We start from the raw sequence: 19,335 nt of genomic DNA, 5'->3' as shown, positions 1-19,335 counted from the left end.
AAACCACGTGGTACGAAATACCACTGCCAAAAATCCCATTAATATCCCTATTGCAGCATTCCGTATCAAACATTTAATAATCAGGGGACTGAAGAGTACTCTAGCAGAAACATGTACCATATATAAATAGGTAGGGCTAGGTCTCACAGACAGCAACAATTTTATTGTTGGAACACAAAAAAAAACAACCACCACCCAGACCTTTTCCTTGAGACACTTCCACTGACTTGTCATTAATGTGTGAAAGAAGGGTCTTAGCAGGAATTTTACTTGCCCTTGGAAGGACCCTGAAACTGCAATGCAGGGACCAGCAGTTGAAAATGCAGGATTTTTAGAAGGGAGTTTCCAAATGTAATCCAAAGTCTCCCACTCTGCAGCACATTGGAGTATGGGAGTCTGGGGAGTGGTAACAGTCCTAAAAATTGGTCTTTTTATACACTGGATACAGTATTAATATTTAAAGTACATATGGTCTATAGCAGTGGTTCTCAACCCCGGTCCTCAGGCACCCCCAACAGTTCACGTTTTGAAGGTCACCCTGCAGGTGCACTCAGTATTCACTGACACATTTTAAAAGATCACTGGTGGAGCTATTTATTTCACCTGGAGTCTGTGTGGAGACCAGGAAAATGTGCACTATTGGGGATCCCTGAGGACCGAGGTTGAGAACCACTGGTCTATAGTATAGGCTGTTTCAAACATTTAAATAAGATAAGTGGTCAGGAAAAAGTTAAAAATGCCATAAATACACAGTCATAATATAACCATCACTGCATTTTCTAAGCTCAGCAAACTTGGTAGAAGAAGCTGCTCCCACAGGGCTTGTGCAGCAGCTCTGCTTTGTCCCGGCTTACACTGATGTGGCGGCAGCTCTATTGATCATATTATACACCAGTGCTATTGTCATAATTTAAGGCACTTGCCAAGAGGGAAGGGGGTTCCTGTGCAACCAGAAACCCCACGTGCTGGGAAAAACAGGGGTCATCTCATCCATGTCATTTCACATTAGTTACAACTTGCTACCAAATTTAGCAGTTTCGACAACACCACTTTGTTGGGAAGACCACACACTGTTAAGAGGTTTAAAAGCAGCCGCTTGCTCATAATATTGAAGAATGCATTCCAGCACTTATGATGGTGTAAAGCGGGCAAATATTTCACAGTGGAAAAATGGCAGAGTGTTATTGAATGACAAATCACAATTAAAACTGTTTAGATCACATGGGCACGTTTGAGTTTAGCAACTGACAGAATGTTTGAGGTGTACAAAACTTGAAGTAAAGCATGGAGGTGAAGGCATTATACTGTGCGTTCTACTTTCAGTGTTCCACTATGTGTAATACCATGCATCGCATTAAATCAGAGGTATAGAAATGTTTGACAACTGTTATCTACATATTGGTACATCAACAGAAACCACAATTTCTGTATCATAACAATGCCATCTGTCATGTTTCCAGGGTGATGCTGGACTAGTATACATAGGATTTTGGTTCTGACCGAATTAATCTGTTTCGGAGTCCACAGGAGACAAAGGAGGGAGATTACACTGGGGGTATAGATGGGTGGTAAGTGGGAGCTGGGACTTTAAAAAAAAATTTGAAGCGTGAAGCCACAAACATGTGAAACTTGGAGAAACAAACAAAAAAAGGTATGCACCACAGAAAAGGTGGCCAGTTCTTGAGCAAAGTAGGAACCACGATAGGCTAGTTGACATGGAAAGAGGACACAACCTTCAGCAAAAAAAAAAAGCTACATTTGTGCAGAGCTCCACTCTATCATGAAAAATCAAATATGGTGGCTTCTACAACAGAGCAGTCAAATCAGAGACTCGTCGCAGTGATAGGAAGGCCAAAAGGAAGATAGTCATAGAAACTAAGTTCAGGTCCATAGTCTCCAAAAAGATCAAAGAAAGAAGAAAAAGAACCAAATTCAAGACCTACCGTACCCCAACCTCTTAGGCTGGCATTCTTCATACAAATGACGCAATACCAAACCACAAACTCCGGCTTGCTGTGAGATTGTGCAATTGAAGCCACTAGAGAAGGGACACCTTCTGAAACAGGTGCATTAACCATTGAAGATCTGGACCATTGTATCAGGAGATTCAGTTGGAAAGGCCTAAAATGGAACCAACCGAACTGTAGAGCCTCGAATGCCGCCTCCATTTTTGCCAACAGGAACACACAGGTGCAGGGAAACCTTTCATGGTTGCAGAACCTGGCGAACCAGCCTTTGGATGTGAAGGGCCTTGTCCTCCAGCTGTAAAACCCTTCATTCCTGGGAATTCACTAACCAACCATGTTGAACCAGGATTTCATATGTCAGAAAAACCTGTTCCAGCTAAATCCTCCCTGACAGGGCTTTTATGAGCACATCGGCCAAATGTGCAATGCTTGGGATGGGACAGGATTTGGACATGTTTGCACCACTGCATAGATTCGTCGCACACACCTGTTCGCTAAACAGGATTTCACTCTAATGGGGGTAGCGTCTTAAATGAACACAAGCTGCTGCAAATTGCGGCCACAGGTCTGGATCAGTCCGATTGGCTCAACAAGAAAATATTGTATACATCCATCGTTCATTGAACCGCCCAAATGCATGTGCTGTACACGGTGTAGTTAAAGGCAGCACGTAACTATACATTGTGCTTTAACACATTGGATCATTTAGTGAGTACTGCACATACATCTCCAGCAGGTGTGTGTATCCAGCTTTTGGAATAAAGAGTTTACCACTGTGGACTCACTTTGCTTGGTTGGTGTCTTTCTTCGCTGAATGAAGAGCCATTATTAGCTCCTCCTTCTCTTTCTGTAATGCATCTACTTCAGTTTCGAGGGTTTTTATATTATTCTGCACACACAAAGAAAAAAAGACTGCATTAACAATAACTAGTGGGAAAATCTGATCATAACAAGTACGCAGACAACCCAACGCCAACAAAAGAAATAGGACATTGAGATATACTGCAAATATCAGCCAGGGTCACTATTGCCCAGAACCGGAAATCCTTTCCCCTCCTAATTTGTAAGGGATTTAAAAAACAAACAAAAAAAAAAAAACTCTTTACTAATTGGAAATAGAAACTCTGGGATGTCTCAATCGCTCCTAATGACACCCATTAAAAAGAAGTGGTATCCTTGGCAACTGTACATCACCGGACAAAAAGCACCCGCTCATTATGTCCTAATACAAGCTGCCATCCTCCTCCTTTTAATCTGAATGACCGTTTCCATGTGTATGGACTACTTGCCTATGTGATGATCTTTTCAAATTAGTGGAAAACACAATCCACCTCCAATACCCTTATTTTCTGTCCCTGTATTTAAATGAACATTGAAGGGAAAGTAAAACAAACCCCACAACATTAACCACCACACTTCTATCTCCATCCCTGCCTATACCCAAAACAGTTACCAGTGATTTTGAAAATGCGTACCTGGTATTCACTCTGCATGGGCTCCAGCTGATTGTCATTCTGAGTCATCTTTTTTGCCAAAGCTTCTTTCAGCACCAATGCCTTATTTAGTTCAATCAGTTCCTTGGAGAGCTGTGCCTGTCTAAGGGCATGATGAGTGGAGAATCCTTCAGAAGACCGTTTTTCTCCGTCTTGGTTCTGAAAGCAAAATTATTTTTTTTTTTTAAATAAATAAAAACTACATCGGAAACTGCAAAAAGCTTCTCTTTTCTATGTCATTTAAATGTAAGCGTTCGTGTATATGAAACAAATACATTTACAGCAAATAATTTCTTTGAATCCTTTGCGGAGTTTCCTTCAGGTCTTTTAAACAAACCAAGAGAAACAATATCACCACCCCAAATCTTCATATAAATTTGTAAGTTTTGATCTGATAAATAGAATGCAAATGGGTGGGCAGTGGCACCCCATGACACCCTATAAATACAGAGGCAAACTATTACCCAAAGTATAAAAATCCCAATTCTTGCCAGACCAAAGGGATTTCACAAAGCTGCTTCATTAGGTGAAACACCAAGGACTACATGGCTCAGCCGATGTCTCCTAGCATTAATTGTGATCCATTAAGTTCTAGTTTGCTCTGACAAAAGCTAATCTGTTGTAGGCAAAGGACAGGTTCCTAACCTCTAACCTCAGATGATTAAACCTAGAAGAGAGTACAGAAAAAGGAAAGACGCACTCAAGTGTGTGTGTGAAAAATGGCTGATAGAAGCTGATTGGAGAACGATAAACAACCATCCACTTTATCACTTTTTGAAGCTTGATACATCGGGCCCAAAGAAGCACATCGCTTATTCTGGTTCAGTAAGGGGACCAGTGGCAGAACGTTCTCAGGCTGTTACCCTGCACAGCAAATATCACATACCATCGTGATCCTGGGCTGGAGCAGAAAGTCTCATTGCACATGATACCTAAAACATACCTGGCCCCCAATCATGCGGATAGAAGGAAAGGAATAGAGCACAGAACTGTGATGAGACAGAAGGTAAGAGGAATAGGGGAGTCCTGAGATTCGGGTCAATTTCACTGGATCTCAATGGACATCCAATCCAACCTAATGCGCAGTAAAGTGGGCATCGGGTTAGACCCTACAGATTAACCCCCCCGCACATAAAATTAATCGGATCTGACCCATCAGCGGTACATCGCAGGTTTTTTTAAGGGTCTGTAGGTATGTGCCAACGGTGAAGTACCACATGAACCATGACGAAACACCGGTCTGAAAATTGTATAGGTGTGTACCCAATTTTTTAGTAGTAGGGCATGATTATACTCTAACGCAGGGATGGGGAACCTTTGGCCCTCCAGTTTGTGTTGATGTGTAATCCCAGCATGCCCTGCTACAGTTTGATATTTGGCCTGTGTAGTTCAACAATAGCTGGAGGGATAAAAGTACCCCATCCCTGCACAAACAATAAAAGTTAGAAACAAAAGACATTGGGAACGTTGAAGTTACCACAGGTGATTTTTCAGGCAGAGTATAAAATTTAAATACTCATTAAACAGTGACTCTTTGCCTTCGACACCTGTGAATGATATTTGTGAAATCCAAGAATGTCAAATGCAAACAAGAATGTGCATTTGCTTTTCAATAAAGTTTTAAAAACAGTGGATTACTTTAACACTCTTTCGGGTGTCCTTTTACATCTACGCCTATTAGAGATAACTGGTCCAGACCACGCAAAGCCATATAGACCTATCCAATCTAACTTCAACTCCAAAATGGATCATGTTTGTATTCTGATAAAGGTCCTACATACATTAGTGTCTGTTTCCTTGTGTTTGCATGGGTTTCCTTTGGGTGTTAACATCCTTATGCCTCAGTTTAAAAAAAAACATACTGGTAGATTAATTGGCTACTGACCAATGTAAAACAGGAGGGAAAAAAGGTGCAGAACTATGAGGGGTGCTATATAAAACACATTTATTTAGCTTGCAGGGTTTTTTTTTTTTTATTATTTGAGCAGTGACATACTGTATTTGTTGCAATATTAGTGTCAAATATTAGGTACAAATGCGTGCTTGAGTTTATTAAATTTCAAGATCGTAAATAGACTTTTGCATTAATATTATTCTCAAATACTCAAACACGAGTCCCGCTGGCACTGGTCTTACCTCTTCAGACGGACAAGAGTCTGCGAGACACTCAGCACCTGCTTCAATAGATGCAGCAATTCCTGAGCTTTCATCCTGATAGAAAGGAAGGATCATAGAGATAAGAATGTGAAGTTACAAAACATTCGGCTCCACAGGACTACAAACTGAACAATTGACAGAGCAAGGAAGGAAAAAACAAGGGCCCAATTTAGCCAAAGTATTGTTTCATTAAGGTGGAGCAGCAATACAGTACACATTCTGGAATATTGATGAATGAATTCCACCTGGGAATATACAGGAAAGATTATAATGCAGGACCAAAATATATTTTTCTGATCAATAAAAAACCACCACCTATAAAATATACATTTGTAATACAGATTACCATTCATTTTTATACTGAAACTAGAAGTAAGAGATCCATAATGTATTAAATATCACAGGCTTTAAAGGCTAGGTGCCATTTCAGGATCAATTCCCTCATTCATTACCCTAATACTTACTGTACGGATAACAACGGTTTGGATCCCATAATTTCAAATAGGAGAGAGAGAAACAGATAGCCAGCTCACCTGTAGGTGCACAATGACTTGCTGTAAGTTACGAATAACTTCTATGTTTTCTTTAAGCTCTTGGTCTTCGAGGGTCTCAACTAACTGCTGTAAGTCAACCTTGCATCTGATGGAAGTTTTAAAAGGAAAGTTAATACACAGAAAAAAAAAAAAAAAAAAAGTATTGCTCAACATTATCGGATTAGTATTTATATAATACTTACGCTGCATGTTGACTTAACTCTTCCATCTTACTCATCAGTTTATCGTTCTCCTGTTCAGTCTGGAAGGAACAATGCACATAGCGATTAAAAAGCGACATTACTTAAAAAGAATAAAATAAAAGGCGAGGGATGTCAATAAGAGACCCTACAGGGCTCACCAGAATTATTTTCTCCAGAAACTGAGCAGTCTGTTCTGCGGCCTCACTCAGTTCTCTACTAAGCTTTCCATTTTCTTCTTCCAGGGTTTTAGTCTTCACCATAAGAGACTGCAAATTCTGACATGGTTCCATGCTAAAAATAGAAAGGTCTAATGTAAACATCCATGTGCCACTACAATATGGGTGCAAAGCACAGTCATAATAGTTATCTACTGATCAATAATTTGTTCTCCAATGCTGTAAAACAACTGTAGCAAAAAAAATAAAAAATAAGGGAGGGGGTTGTAGGAATTTTCAAAAACAACACTACTCTATTTTTAAGCAATGTTAGGGGACAAACCCTAAACCTTTGGGTGGGCTGGTTTGCAACAATGTATGAAGGTGATACAGTGCAGCAATAGTAGAAGGAAGGTAACGGGATATGTCAAATGGAATATATGAATATACAAATGAGGAGGTCACACAGAATATAAAGTGCAAAAGCTTTATTGAGATATTGGGTATTCAGCAATCTATATAGAGTCCCAATGCTCAGTGTCATGTGATGCACTGCCTGGACTACCTTTCCAATATTTATAAATAAGATATTGGAATAGTACTGTCTCACTAGTGTGACCCCTGTAGGCTGTGGGGGATGGAGGGTTCACTCACAACATACAATAGAGTACAGCATTTGGTATACTCTACCTTTGTAGATATGCACCGGGGGCCAGTTCAGGACGCACAATGCAGTAGGGGGGGGGGGGGGAATAATGGTCTCATTTTAATTGGAAACTTCTGTCTGCTGCATCATAGAGGATAGAACAGTGCCAACTCCAGTCCCCTAGAGCCAACAACAGCTCACATTTTCCATACCACCTAGATGGTGCACAGGTGCATTCATTACTTCTGACATTTTAAAAGGTCCAGAGACCTGGAAAACATTAACTGTTAATAGCTCTCGATAACAGGAGTTGGCTTCCCCTGGGATAGAATATACACCACTGCCTGGGACCCCTTCTTCAAGTATGAGGACATTCTACATAAAGTTTCCGCTATTTATAGATAGCCATAAAATGAAATTTAGGTCTTTGTGGAAAAATAGTTTTCTATACTAATTTGTCATTTTGATTATTAAAATTGATAAATTTAGAAGAAAAACCCTCGAGCAGACCGAGAACGGGACTGGGTCACGGCTGTCGAGCAAGCTCGACAGCCGTGACCCGCAGATTGAATACCCCCCCTAAATCTCTGTAAGGGAAAGTCCAACTAACCGGCTGCCCTCAACTCAGGAATATTGGTGGTGAGGGTGGCTGCTTCGTTAGACCAAAGCACCCAAAAGTGAAGGCCTTAATTACAGTGCCACAGCTAGTCTGGCTGGTATCTGTGTAACAACCCAGTCCCAGATGGAGAAGGGTCTACTGGAGAGATCTGTGTGGATGAGGTAGGCCCCTGGGCACTCTGCATCTATGGAAGCAGTGACTCACAAGGAACGGTGATAGAGGAGCTTTAAACTAACAGCCATTCTGCAGAACTCTTAAACTTTAAATCATGCTCACCCCTAGAGGGAGATGGATTCCTGACCTGACAACCTCTATCTTTCACCACTTGCATGATTACCAGAGTGATTTATCAAAACAAAATGATTGCATAGCCCTACTACTGTGCACTAAGGTGAATCTGACACTTCTTAACCCTATCAAGAGGAAAGAGGACTCTAGTCTTACAATTGTGTATAGTGTACCAAATTTTACTTAACCCCATCACAGGGAAAGATTAACTCTACCGATCACTGGAATAACCAGATTTTTACTTATTTTAACGGTTAAACTCACTTGTCAATTGAAAGTGCAGGCTTTCTTTTCTACTGAGAGCAACGAAGACTACAATCTGTTGCATAGATATTCTTTTGGGGAATGTTGCATATTTGTGTACCTTCGAGGTGCATTTAATAAAGGTTACTTGGCAGTGCATGTTTTTGTTTCTTCTGTTGGTTGTTACAGATCTTTATATCCATGAAGATTGAGGTGATGTACTTTTTGTATAATGAATCATTTATGTTGCACTCCCTGTGCCATGCAGTTTTGAGAATTGTAGCTTTATCTGGTTTCACTACTCTGTGCTAGCAGCAGCATTTACACAAATTCTCTGGTATCTTGTAACCACCAACACTGCAAATATTTTTCCTTTGAACCCCATAAGAGGTGGGCAGTAGGATCTGGAATGTTGATGTACTGTCATTGCTGAAAAGTTGCTAGAATGTCAAAATGATGTAACAATAATTGAATTGCTCCATCTAGTGGCCACTCACTTGAATTCCCCTTATAGAGGTGAGAGCAGGTCACTTTTATATAGGATGTATAAGGTCATATATTCAGCTATAAATAAATAAATACCCCAGCGTCCTGGACGAAAGATTTAGCTATAGGCTTTAATTTGTTTTTTATTTTTAAAAGATACCCAAATTGAGGTGCCAGCACAGATGACAAACCACCTTAATGAACGACCAGCGGGTACGTGCATCATCATTTGTAGCATACACACTGAAAGATATTTTGACTAATATTCAGAAGGGCAAAAAATGAGATTTATGTCTTACCTGGTAAATCTCTTTCTTCGAGGACATCAGGGGCCACAGCGTTACAGTGGGTAGTAAGGAGATGGGAGAGCACCAGCACCCTAGAGGTTAAACTTGAACTGCCTCCCAGGCAGCCGGGCTCCTCCCCTCCTCTACCCCGCCTCCAGGCCAGGAAGCTCAGTTTTTTTTAACAAGCCAAGGCAGGAGACAAGATAGAAGGAAGAGAAGCACCGCACAGAAACACATTCTGAACATGTTAGTACCCTCAACCGAGGGATAATATAACATAATCATAACTTAACCATAACGGAAGTAAAGCAGGCGCGGCAGGGAGGGATCCCTGTGGCCCCTGATGTCCTCGAAGAAAGAGATTTACCAGGTAAGACATAAATCTCATTTTCTCCTTCGGGAGACATCAGGGGCCACAGCGTTACAGTGGGACGTCCTAAAGCAGCCACCTATGGGTGGGGACGCGCCTGTGCCGCAGCCAACACACTCTGGCCAAAGGCCGAGTCCTGGGAGGCAAACGTGTCAAAATCGTAAAAACGCAAGACAGTAATGGCGGACGACCAAGTCGCCGCCCTGCAAATTTGCTCAACTTTAGCACCGCCTCTTACAGCCCAGGACACCTCCACAGACCTAACGGAATGTGCCTGAATCCCTGCCGGAACCGGGAGGGAGGTGTCCAAATATGCCTGCCAGAGCGACTCTAGCGGGCAGTAGTTTGCGTAGAGGCGGGCCACCCTCTCATCCGAACACCATATAGTACAAAGAGAGAGAGAGAGTCTGACTAGTGCAACAGCCTAGAACGGTGCACATAGCACATAAATACGCCCCGGCCGGACAACGTCCAAGGAGGACCAAGCCGTAGTAACAACAGACTGTCTAAATGCCGGAACAATAATGTCCTGGTTGACCTGAAAGCCGGACACCACTTAAGGTAGTTGAGAAGGGACGGTAGGAAAAACCGCCCGGTTATAACCAAGAACCAAGGACTTACAGGACAGAGCTGACAGGTCAGAGACTCCCCTGGCCAAAGCTATCGCCAACAAGGAAACAATCTTCCAGGCGAGTCAACACAGGTCCACCGACCGCAAGGGCACAAAAGGTGGGCCCTGAAGAAGTCAGGATTAGAGAGATCCCAGGGGGCAACTGGGGTAACTAAGGGAGGCTGGATATGCAAGACATCCTGCAGGAATGTACAGACATCCGTCGACAGGGCCACCCGTCGACAGAACAAGATGTGCAAGGCTGAAATCCGAACCTTTAAAGATGATCAACGCAACCCAGCCTCCAGACCCTTCTGCAAGTAGGACAGAACCCTAGCCAGGTAGTAAGTCACGGAATCTGAAGCGTAGGGTTCGCAGCAGGAAAAGTAAGCCCTCCATATGCGATGGTACACCCCATCTAGGGAGGTTTCCTCGCCCTGAGCATGGTGGAGTGAAACCCGCTGGGTCTTACCCGGGAGGTCTCAACAGCCACCCCGTCAAAGCCAAGTGCCTCAAAGCCGAAAGAGAGAGGCGGACCATGAGAGCATGCCTGTGTCCAGGGGTAAGCGAATAGGAGGGGCTACTGACTGCAGATCCGAAAACCAGATCCGTCTGGGCCAAGGTGGAGCAACCAGAATCAATGTGCCGCCCTCCGGCTTCAGCTTGCGAGACATTCGCAAAAGGAGGAAAGTGGTGGAAAGGCGCCATCAGTGTGGACGGCCACGGAGCGGACAGGGCGTCTACCAGGCAAGCCCCCCCCCTCCGGGTCGCAAGACCAGGACCCGCACAGTGGTGGTTTGAGGGTATGGCGAGAGGCTGTCAAGGCCACCTCGGTTGGGCCCCACCGTTGTACCAGCATCTGAAACATCACTCTAAGGAGGGTCAAGTCGTCGGCATCACAGGTCTGACGGCCGAGGAAGACCGCCACCCAATTCTGGACTACCAGGATAAAAATTTCTGAAAAAGCAGGGATCATCTCTGAAAGATGCCGGATGCTTCTGTCATAGTGGGCTGACAACTAGTGCCACCCTGGTGGTTAACATATGCCACCCTTGTCGCAATGTCCGAGTGGACTTGCACCGGCCAACCCCTAAGTTAGGGTTCCGCCAAGCGGACTGCCCGGAAGATTGTCTTTAGTTCGAGGACGATGATGGAGGGCTGGGCCACTAGAGTGGTCCAGAGACCCTGGAACGACCTTTGAGAAGTGACCACCCCCCAAACATGGGAGGCTAGCATGCATGGCTCCAGTAGCGAGGTCCCGTCCAGAAGCCCCCAGGAAAGGGGGGCCCTGCTGGAGACCAGGCGAACTTCTGGGCATGGATATTGTGGGAGGAAACCGGAGTACCAGGAGTAAACCCATGCAAGTCTGGGGAGAATATACAAACTCCGCACAGTTAGGGCCATGGTGGGAATCGAACCCATGACCTCAGCGCAGTGAAGCAGTAATGTTAACCACTACACTATCCGTGCTGCTCCTTGGACAGTATTGTAGAGGGTTGGTATGGAACTGAGCCTATTCTGCCAATTCGAAGGCCGATCCACCAACCCCAGGGACCCCACGCAGGCATGCACAGACACCTGCCAGGGGGACAGGAGATGTCTGATCCTGGACTGTAGAGCCAGATGGCAATCCCCCAGAAGGGATATCCTCTGCCGAATGGTATCTAAACCGGCCCCCATATTTGGCACTGGCCCAAATAAAAAGGAACCCTCAAAAGGGACTTTGAGTTCAGGCCTTCCAAGAGCACAGACACTGGTATGTGTGTGCAGCTATGGCCGAGGGTGACCCTCTGGAGGCGATTGGTGTAATTTCCAGAGCCGTCACCCCCAGGTAAAGTGTCACCTGATACTCAATAGAAGGCAGCAGGGTTTCCTCCGACACCCCTTATGCAGCGTCCGCTGTGAGAGAAGTTGCTCACGCAACTAAGGCCTTAGCCACCCAAGCAGATGCCTGGGGCAGGAGTGCGTCCACTTTAGGGACAGTCTCCCAGGGGACTATGTCCTCCTGTGGAAGGGGGTAAAAGGAAGGGGAACCGCCGATGGCAAGCTAAACTTCCTGTTAGGAATCTCCCAACTGATGACCTTAGTCGAGTTCACAGATTTACGGAATAAACCCAGAAAACACCTAGGGAGACACCCAAAGGTGTAGGCGGCTCAGCGGGGTCGTTTAAGGTAAGGACCTATTTGACAGCTGAGACCAAGGTCGGCACCTCAAGACGAGGTGGGGGGGATTCACCTTATCACAGGCCCCCCATCTTCCATACCGTCGTCGACGGTCCCCTCTAGACAATGCTAATCCCGGGTGTCCTCCTCTCTGTGTCTGCTGACGGAGGAGTCTGGATGACGGGGGTATCTGCGTCTACCTGCAGGTACAGAGCGCTTCCACTGTGCGGGGAGCTACACCCGCCAAGGATGGGGACGGCATTTCTGGGGACCTTGTCTGGAGGCAGATAAGCACTCAGCCAAGGGATGAGGCTGCTACTGCTACTAGCTGCACCGGCAACGGAGTAAAGAACGTGGCCCAAGCAGGCTCCTGTTTTCTAGAGGAGGCTGTACCTGTGGGCATCGTCCAGGCATTGTAGCAGCCTGCGTATAAGCCGTACTGTACTAGTAATGAGGGCATAGGCCAACATTACAGGATGTACAAGACATCCGCGCCGGAGCCCCAGAGTCACTGGGACTGGTACTCCTGGAAGACGTTGCAGTATTATAGCACTGTGAACCGGCTGCTAAAGCACAGGTAAGACAATGTACTACAAGTATAGAAGGCATACAATGCCATAGAATAGGCGGGTAGCCTATATGGTACCGCTAACACAGTATTCTCTGACCAACAGAGATAGTGTTCAAGCCATACACCGTAAGCTGGTACTACGTATACCTTGCGGTGGCGTAGACATTTGGCCCATTTGTACGGCTAACACAGCATACTTCTGTTTTAAATTTTGCATTGTGGGAAGAAACCGGAGTACACGGAGTAACCCCACTAAAACACGGAGAGAACGTACAAACTCTGCACAGTTAGGGTCATAGTGGGAATTGAACCCACGACCCGAGCTGTGCTGCCCCCACAGTCTGCAGTAAGCTAGTACTAGGCACATATAGCAATCATTGGCAGGCAGCGATAGTGTTACACAGTGCACAGCCAGCCTGTGATATACATACAATGCAGTGATATAGACAGTGCAGTGATATACATACAATAGACAGCTGCCGTGATATAGACCGGCAGTCTATTCGGTACAGACAATGCAGTATGCATCTGAGCCAGCTTGTAATAGACATACAAAGCAGTGATATAGACATACAGTGCAGTTATATATACACAGGTGCAGTGGATATACTGGCAGTCTATATGATACAGACAACGCAGTCTGCATCTGACAGCCAGCTTGTATCTGACAGGCAGATAACTGCAGAGTTTGGGTCATGTTGGGAATCGAACCCATGACCTCTGCACTGTGATGCAGCAATGCTAACCATTACACCATCCTCTCTGTCCTTTATGCTTCCGACAGGCAGTGATGGTGTTAATTCACAGGATACAATGTTGCACTTGGCTCTGCTGTGCCCACAGTTTGAACTCTGTCTGCTCTGTAACCTGACTCCTGGAGGAGATTATTACAGGGGAGCCCAGGCAGTGAAGGAGTGGAACCCCAGACTGGCTTGATAAGCTCTCTGTGTCCCTCCACACATGTTAAGTCAGCATGACCTAACCAGCAATACATGGCCATATAGTACAGTGTAACACAGATTAAACTGACAGGCAGCTAAACTGTTAACAAACAATGCAGCATACAAGGGCAATGCAATTAATGGCACAAGGCTCCTTTCAGAGCACAGTACTGTACAGTTTCCCGAAGGAGGGGTACAGGGGGGACATGCCCAAATGACCTGGCAGTGAAGGAGTGGAACTCCGGGTGGCTATGAGCTCCTCCGTGTCCCTCCTCACATGTCGCAGGCAGGCAGGAAGGGATCTCAGTGGCGGGAACTCTCTGTGTGATAAACACAGTTCCCTGCCTACTGTCCCCGGGTGGAGAGGCTGATGTGGGGGGAGCCTTCTCCCCCTGCTGACAAATGGCCCCCAGGGAGGTGTCCACATGCGGCGCAGGTAAAAATGGCAGGGGTCCGGCGCTACCGGGCGGCCCCGCATACCTGGCGCCGCTGCCCACAAACCGTTTCCCTGGTGGTCCAGCGGGAGCGGGTGGCGAACCAGCCGTCCGCTTGTCAGCGCAGTCGGCGGTCCCCCCCGCCGAACTGCTGCAGCCGCAATGCCCAGCAAGCGCAATCGCGCGCGCTCCCAGCGGGGAGCGCGTTACCTTTGTCAGGTCCCCGGAGTCCGGTGGCGGCTGTGGCTCCCCAGTGCCCGGGGGCCGCTGCAGGTCCCCACCCTCGAGTGGCGATGCAGCTCCGGACCCGGGTGATGGAGCAGCAGCGCAGGTGTCTGTGCAGACCCCCAGTGCTGCTGCTCTGTCACTGTCAGTGTAAAAGAAAAATGAAAAATAAAATATAAAAATCAAGTTAGGCTGCTAAATAGCAGCCCCTCTATTAGGTGCATCTGGCTCCTGCCAGCACCCGAAAAAACTGAGCTTCCTGGCCTGGAGGCGGGGTAGAGGAGGGGAGGAGCCCGGCTGCCTGGGAGGCAGTTCAAGTTTAACCTCTAGGGTGCTGGTGCTCTCCCATCTCCTTACTACCCACTGTAACGCTGTGGCCCCTGATGTCTCCCGAAGGAGAAATACACAATATATAAAATAAATTGTACAGTGTGTATGCACCTTAACACTTTAATTCCTGAGAAATAACAAACTAAGTTTTACATTCTTACTTTGGAAAGACAGGTAGGGTTCCTCCATGGGCCTGTAGCAAACAGACCTGCAGTTCTTGCACCTGTAAGGAATACATTTTATTTAAGCAGAGCCAATCTGTAAAAGAGGAATATTCCACAGAAATGTTTTTCCGTAACTTTGTTAACCTTCCTGGAGAAAGCAATCATTTACCTGCTGCTTTAGTCTCTGAAGTTCTGCAGCCTGTGGATCTGTATTCACTATAGGCTTATTCTTGATCTTTCTGGCTCGGTCTGCATATCGGAGGGTATTTAGAGTCTCTTCCATGTTAGAATCAGCAGGACTAACACATGCAATCATGAGAGTATGGCTGTTGCCTCCCAGAGAATCTGGGGGGGGAATAAAAATGTTTCATCATAATATTAATAATACAATATTATATATTTTACACACACACAAAAAAAATAAAGCTGGAGATCTGGGTTATATTTTGAATAAACCAATCAGTCTTATTAATCAATAAGCAGGCATCATACACACCTTAATAATTATATCATCAATACTATGGTCAGCGGTTTCCTCAGAGAGATACAGGCATAGCTCTCTGAGGAAGCCGCTGACTGCAGGCGGGAAAATGCGTTAGAAGTGATCTATTATTCATCTGGGAGCGGAACTGCATTTATTATACCAGAACAGCATTTCAGCCTTACATCCATTGGGACCCGTGGACTCTTGAGATAGCTGCTACTTGGTCACAGGCACCAGCAACTGGGAGAACATGAACTGCTGATATCTATATAAAAGGTCTGTGATTTCAGCATAAATAATCCAAAATAGCTAACAGCTGTTATACAGCAAATTAAACAGACAGCCTTGCGTCTATGCCATACTAATATCATTGGACACTATACCACAACTAACAAAATGCTAACTAATGAGCCGGCCTCTTATCAGATTTTATTCATATGCTAATTATTTTATGTGGTCTGTAGTAATCTGTTAATCAGACTGGCTGACTGACTGGTTTATAAAAATTTTGGTACTCTTTACCTAGAACGGCGCCCGCGATTAGCATCGCGGGCGTCTGGGGTAAAAAATCGCGGGCATCGCGGGTACATAAAAAAACGGGTGCGACGCGATGCCCACGATTTTCCCATAGGGATCAATGTTAAAAGTCAGATTGGACGCGATTTTAGTGTTAAATGCCTCAATGCCCGCGATTTTTACATAGGAAACAATGTTAAATGGGCCACAGAGCCCTAATAGTCCCCCTGAAGTCTTAAAGGGGACGCGGATACCTTCACAGTTATACGCGTCCCCTCGCGGGCTTCACAGGTGTCCGTGGCGACGCGGACACCTGTGAAGCCCGCGAGGGGACGCGTTTACCTGTGAAGGTATCCGCGTCCGCTCGCCACGCTTCGGGCTCGGTGGCTCGCCACACTATTCTATTCTCAACTCCACGCCGACGTGGATAGTGGGGGTATGAAAAGGTCGGAGGACGCGTACCGCCGCCCCTCGCGGGCTCGCTGCGCTCGCCACGCTTTGGGTTCACGTTGATCGTGGTGTGCCTTTAAAAATTGTGGGGGCCATTTCAGACTTCAGGGGGACTATTAGGGCTCTGTGGCCCATTTAACATTGTTTCCTATGGAAAAATCGCGAGCATTGAGGCATTGAACACTAAAATCGCGTCCAATCTCACTTTTAACATTGGTCCCTATGGGAAATCGCGGCCATCGCATCGCACCCGTTTTTTAGTGCATTCGATGGTCGCGATGGGTGCCGTTCTAGGTAAAGAGTACCAAAATTTTAACTCAGATCCCCAGTGCAGCTTTATTTATTTTTTCCTTTTCGGTCTTTAAGAATGAGTATCCCAAAATATTGCAGCCGCAGCGGACCAGGGAAATACAATCATTGAGCATACTGTAATAAGCAACAAACTTTTTTTTTTTTACACACACACACACACACACACACACACACACACACACACACACACACACACACACACACACACACACACACACCCACCCACCCACCACAATAGTGCATTAAGAACATCCACCATTTGCAACAAATACTGTTGCTCTACATTGGCCTTTCAGATGTTGTGAAACTACACATCCCAGCATGCTTTGCAATAGTTTTAGCATTCTCGAATAGCAAAACTGTGGCAAAGCATGCTGGGATGTGTAGTTTCACAACATCTGGAGGGCAATGTTGGACATGCCTGCTCTACATCCTTAAGCGATAATAAAAACAAGAAACCAGGTGAAAATTTCAATATAGAAATATTCTAACAAGAAGGTGCTGCTGATTAGGGGATTCTGGCGAAGTACAAGTATAGCCATTGGCTAGAAGGGCAATACTCTCCCCCCAAAGTCCAGTATGCTTTAATGTTGGCTGCATAACATGCAGCCCCCAGATTCAACCCACTTATTGAGCAGAGGTCCCCCCCCCCCCCCCCCCCCCTCAGTTTCCTTTGTACAGGCTTCAGTTGTTTGAGGCTGACTGGTGCTGTAGGTCAGTGGTTCTCATCCTCTGTTTTCAAGGACACCTCCCGCCCCCCAACAGTGCAGGTTTTTCAGGTCACCAAGTAGGTGCACTCATTCACTGACATTTAAAAAAAGAAAAAAAAAACACAGGTGGAGCTAATTATGTCACCTTGGATTCTGTATGGAAACCTGGAAAACATGCACTGTTGGGGGTCCTTGAGGACCAAGGTTGAGAACCACTGCTGTAGAGAATGTTCTATACAGGTCAGCGTGGAGTTGATTTTACAGTGTGGCGATCCCGAAGGGTGGCAAGCGGACACGGAATACATGTGAAGTAATCCACATCCCCACACGGGGCTCGCTGCGCTCCCCACACTTTGTAAAATCAACTCCACGCCGACGTGGATAGTGGGGGTATGAACAGGTAGGGAGTACGCTTAATGCAAAGCGGACGTGGATAGTAGGGGTGTTTGAAGAAAACATTCACACCTAGTAAGTATATCATCCATCTGAAACCGTAATGACGACATGTGTTAACTGGCAACTGCATTTTATTGAACAATAAAGAAGAAAGCCAATGAACAATGTACGCTGACTGCATAAAGCTCCGTACACACAGTCAGTCGCTGTTCTGCTATACACTACGCTGGAGGGACTCTACGCTGAATAGGGCATTATGTAAACTACTTAACAGGCACCATAATAGACGAGTACCTTTATTTCAAACAGGAAAAAGAGCAATAAATTTAAAGCGAATGTTTAAACCAGCAAAACAGATGAACATTTGCTAATCACACAGGTGCTATTAGGAGTTAATCCAATTAGGTGGGAGTTTGTTTTAGAAAACAGGCTGCACAAACGTGTACACAAGAGATCTGAGTTCAAATAAAAAAAAGCTTATTTGTAATACTCGCTACAGGGGGAGACCTTAAAAGGACTCCAAAAGATTGACAATTACATTAGCAGAATCGTATAGGAAAACAGTAATGTGCAAAAGGAAAACAAACGCTTTAAATAAGAGGATTTTGGTACTTACCGGTAAATCCATTTCTCTGAGATCAGCAGGGACCACTGGAATCACTTTGGGTATTAGAGCTGGGAATGCTGGGAGCTAGGCACATCTTAATATTAATTAGGGGATACTGGCTCCTCCCCTCTAAGACCCACAATCCCCCAGTGAGGAAATTGGCCCACCAGAGGAAAGGGTTACAGGAAAACAACATAATTTTAACATACATTGAACACGCAGGCACCGGGCCGGGCCGCACAGTAACCACAACAGACAGGATCCAGCAGCCGGGCGGGTGTCCAGTGGTCCCTGCTGATCTCAGAGAAATGGATTTACCGGTAAGTACCAAAATCCTCTTTTCTCTGACATGCAGCAGGGACCACTGGAATCACTTTGGGGAGGTTCCAAAGACCAAGCCCCGGGTGGGAGAACGCTGAGGATCCTGCAAAACCAGCCGACCAAAGGTCGAAGCCGAAGAGGCAAAAGTATCAAACTGGTAAAATTTCACAAACGTGTTTCGTGACGACCAAGTGGCCGCCCTGCAAAGCTGAGAAATCGAAGCCCCTCTCTCAGCGGCCCAAGACGTACTCACCGACCTGGTAGAGTGCGCTGTCAACGAGGCAGGAGGAACCTGTCCCGCATGTAGATATGCACTACGGATCGTCCACTTGATCCATCGTGCAATCGTCTGCTTGGACGCAGGCCAACCCCTGCGGAAAGCGTCGTAGAGGACAAATAAGGAGTCTGATTTACGTATGGACCTTGTTTTATCCACGTAAATTCGTAACGCCCGGACAACGTCCAATAAGGACTGCTCCGGAGAACCTCCTTGAAACGCCGGAACCACGATAGGCTGGTTAATGTGGTATGAGGATACCACCTTCGGGAGAAACCCGGAATGGGTGCGCAGTTCTGCTCTGTCCTCATGGAAAATTAAATACGGAGGACTACAGGACAGGGCACTAAGCTCTGACACACGGTGAGCTGAAACTA

At 45.7% G+C, this 19,335-nt stretch overlaps 1 protein-coding gene across 3 annotated transcripts in view; it reads right to left on the bottom strand.

Annotated features, from left to right (window-relative positions):
- The window catches only part of KIF4A (kinesin family member 4A), a 73,359-nt gene that overhangs the window by 36,048 nt on the left and 17,976 nt on the right, over nt 1-19,335 (bottom strand). For all 3 annotated transcript variants that reach the window (XM_083159153.1, XM_083159152.1, XM_083159151.1), the window contains exons 9-16: nt 15,055-15,230; nt 14,883-14,944; nt 6,512-6,644; nt 6,354-6,412; nt 6,151-6,256; nt 5,597-5,671; nt 3,443-3,619; nt 2,753-2,856 (exon numbers count right to left, since the gene is read on the bottom strand). In XM_083159153.1, the coding sequence (XP_083015279.1) occupies nt 2,753-2,856; nt 3,443-3,619; nt 5,597-5,671; nt 6,151-6,256; nt 6,354-6,412; nt 6,512-6,644; nt 14,883-14,944; nt 15,055-15,230 (892 nt within the window). The remainder of the gene's footprint in view (nt 1-2,752; nt 2,857-3,442; nt 3,620-5,596; nt 5,672-6,150; nt 6,257-6,353; nt 6,413-6,511; nt 6,645-14,882; nt 14,945-15,054; nt 15,231-19,335) is intronic.

The sequence above is a fragment of the Crinia signifera genome, chromosome 9, assembly GCF_055691185.1.
Source record: "Crinia signifera chromosome 9, ASM5569118v1, whole genome shotgun sequence".
Taxonomy (NCBI): domain Eukaryota; kingdom Metazoa; phylum Chordata; class Amphibia; order Anura; family Myobatrachidae; genus Crinia; species Crinia signifera.
Note: the sequence above shows the minus strand (reverse complement) of the source record. Positions and strands in the feature narration are given on the sequence as shown.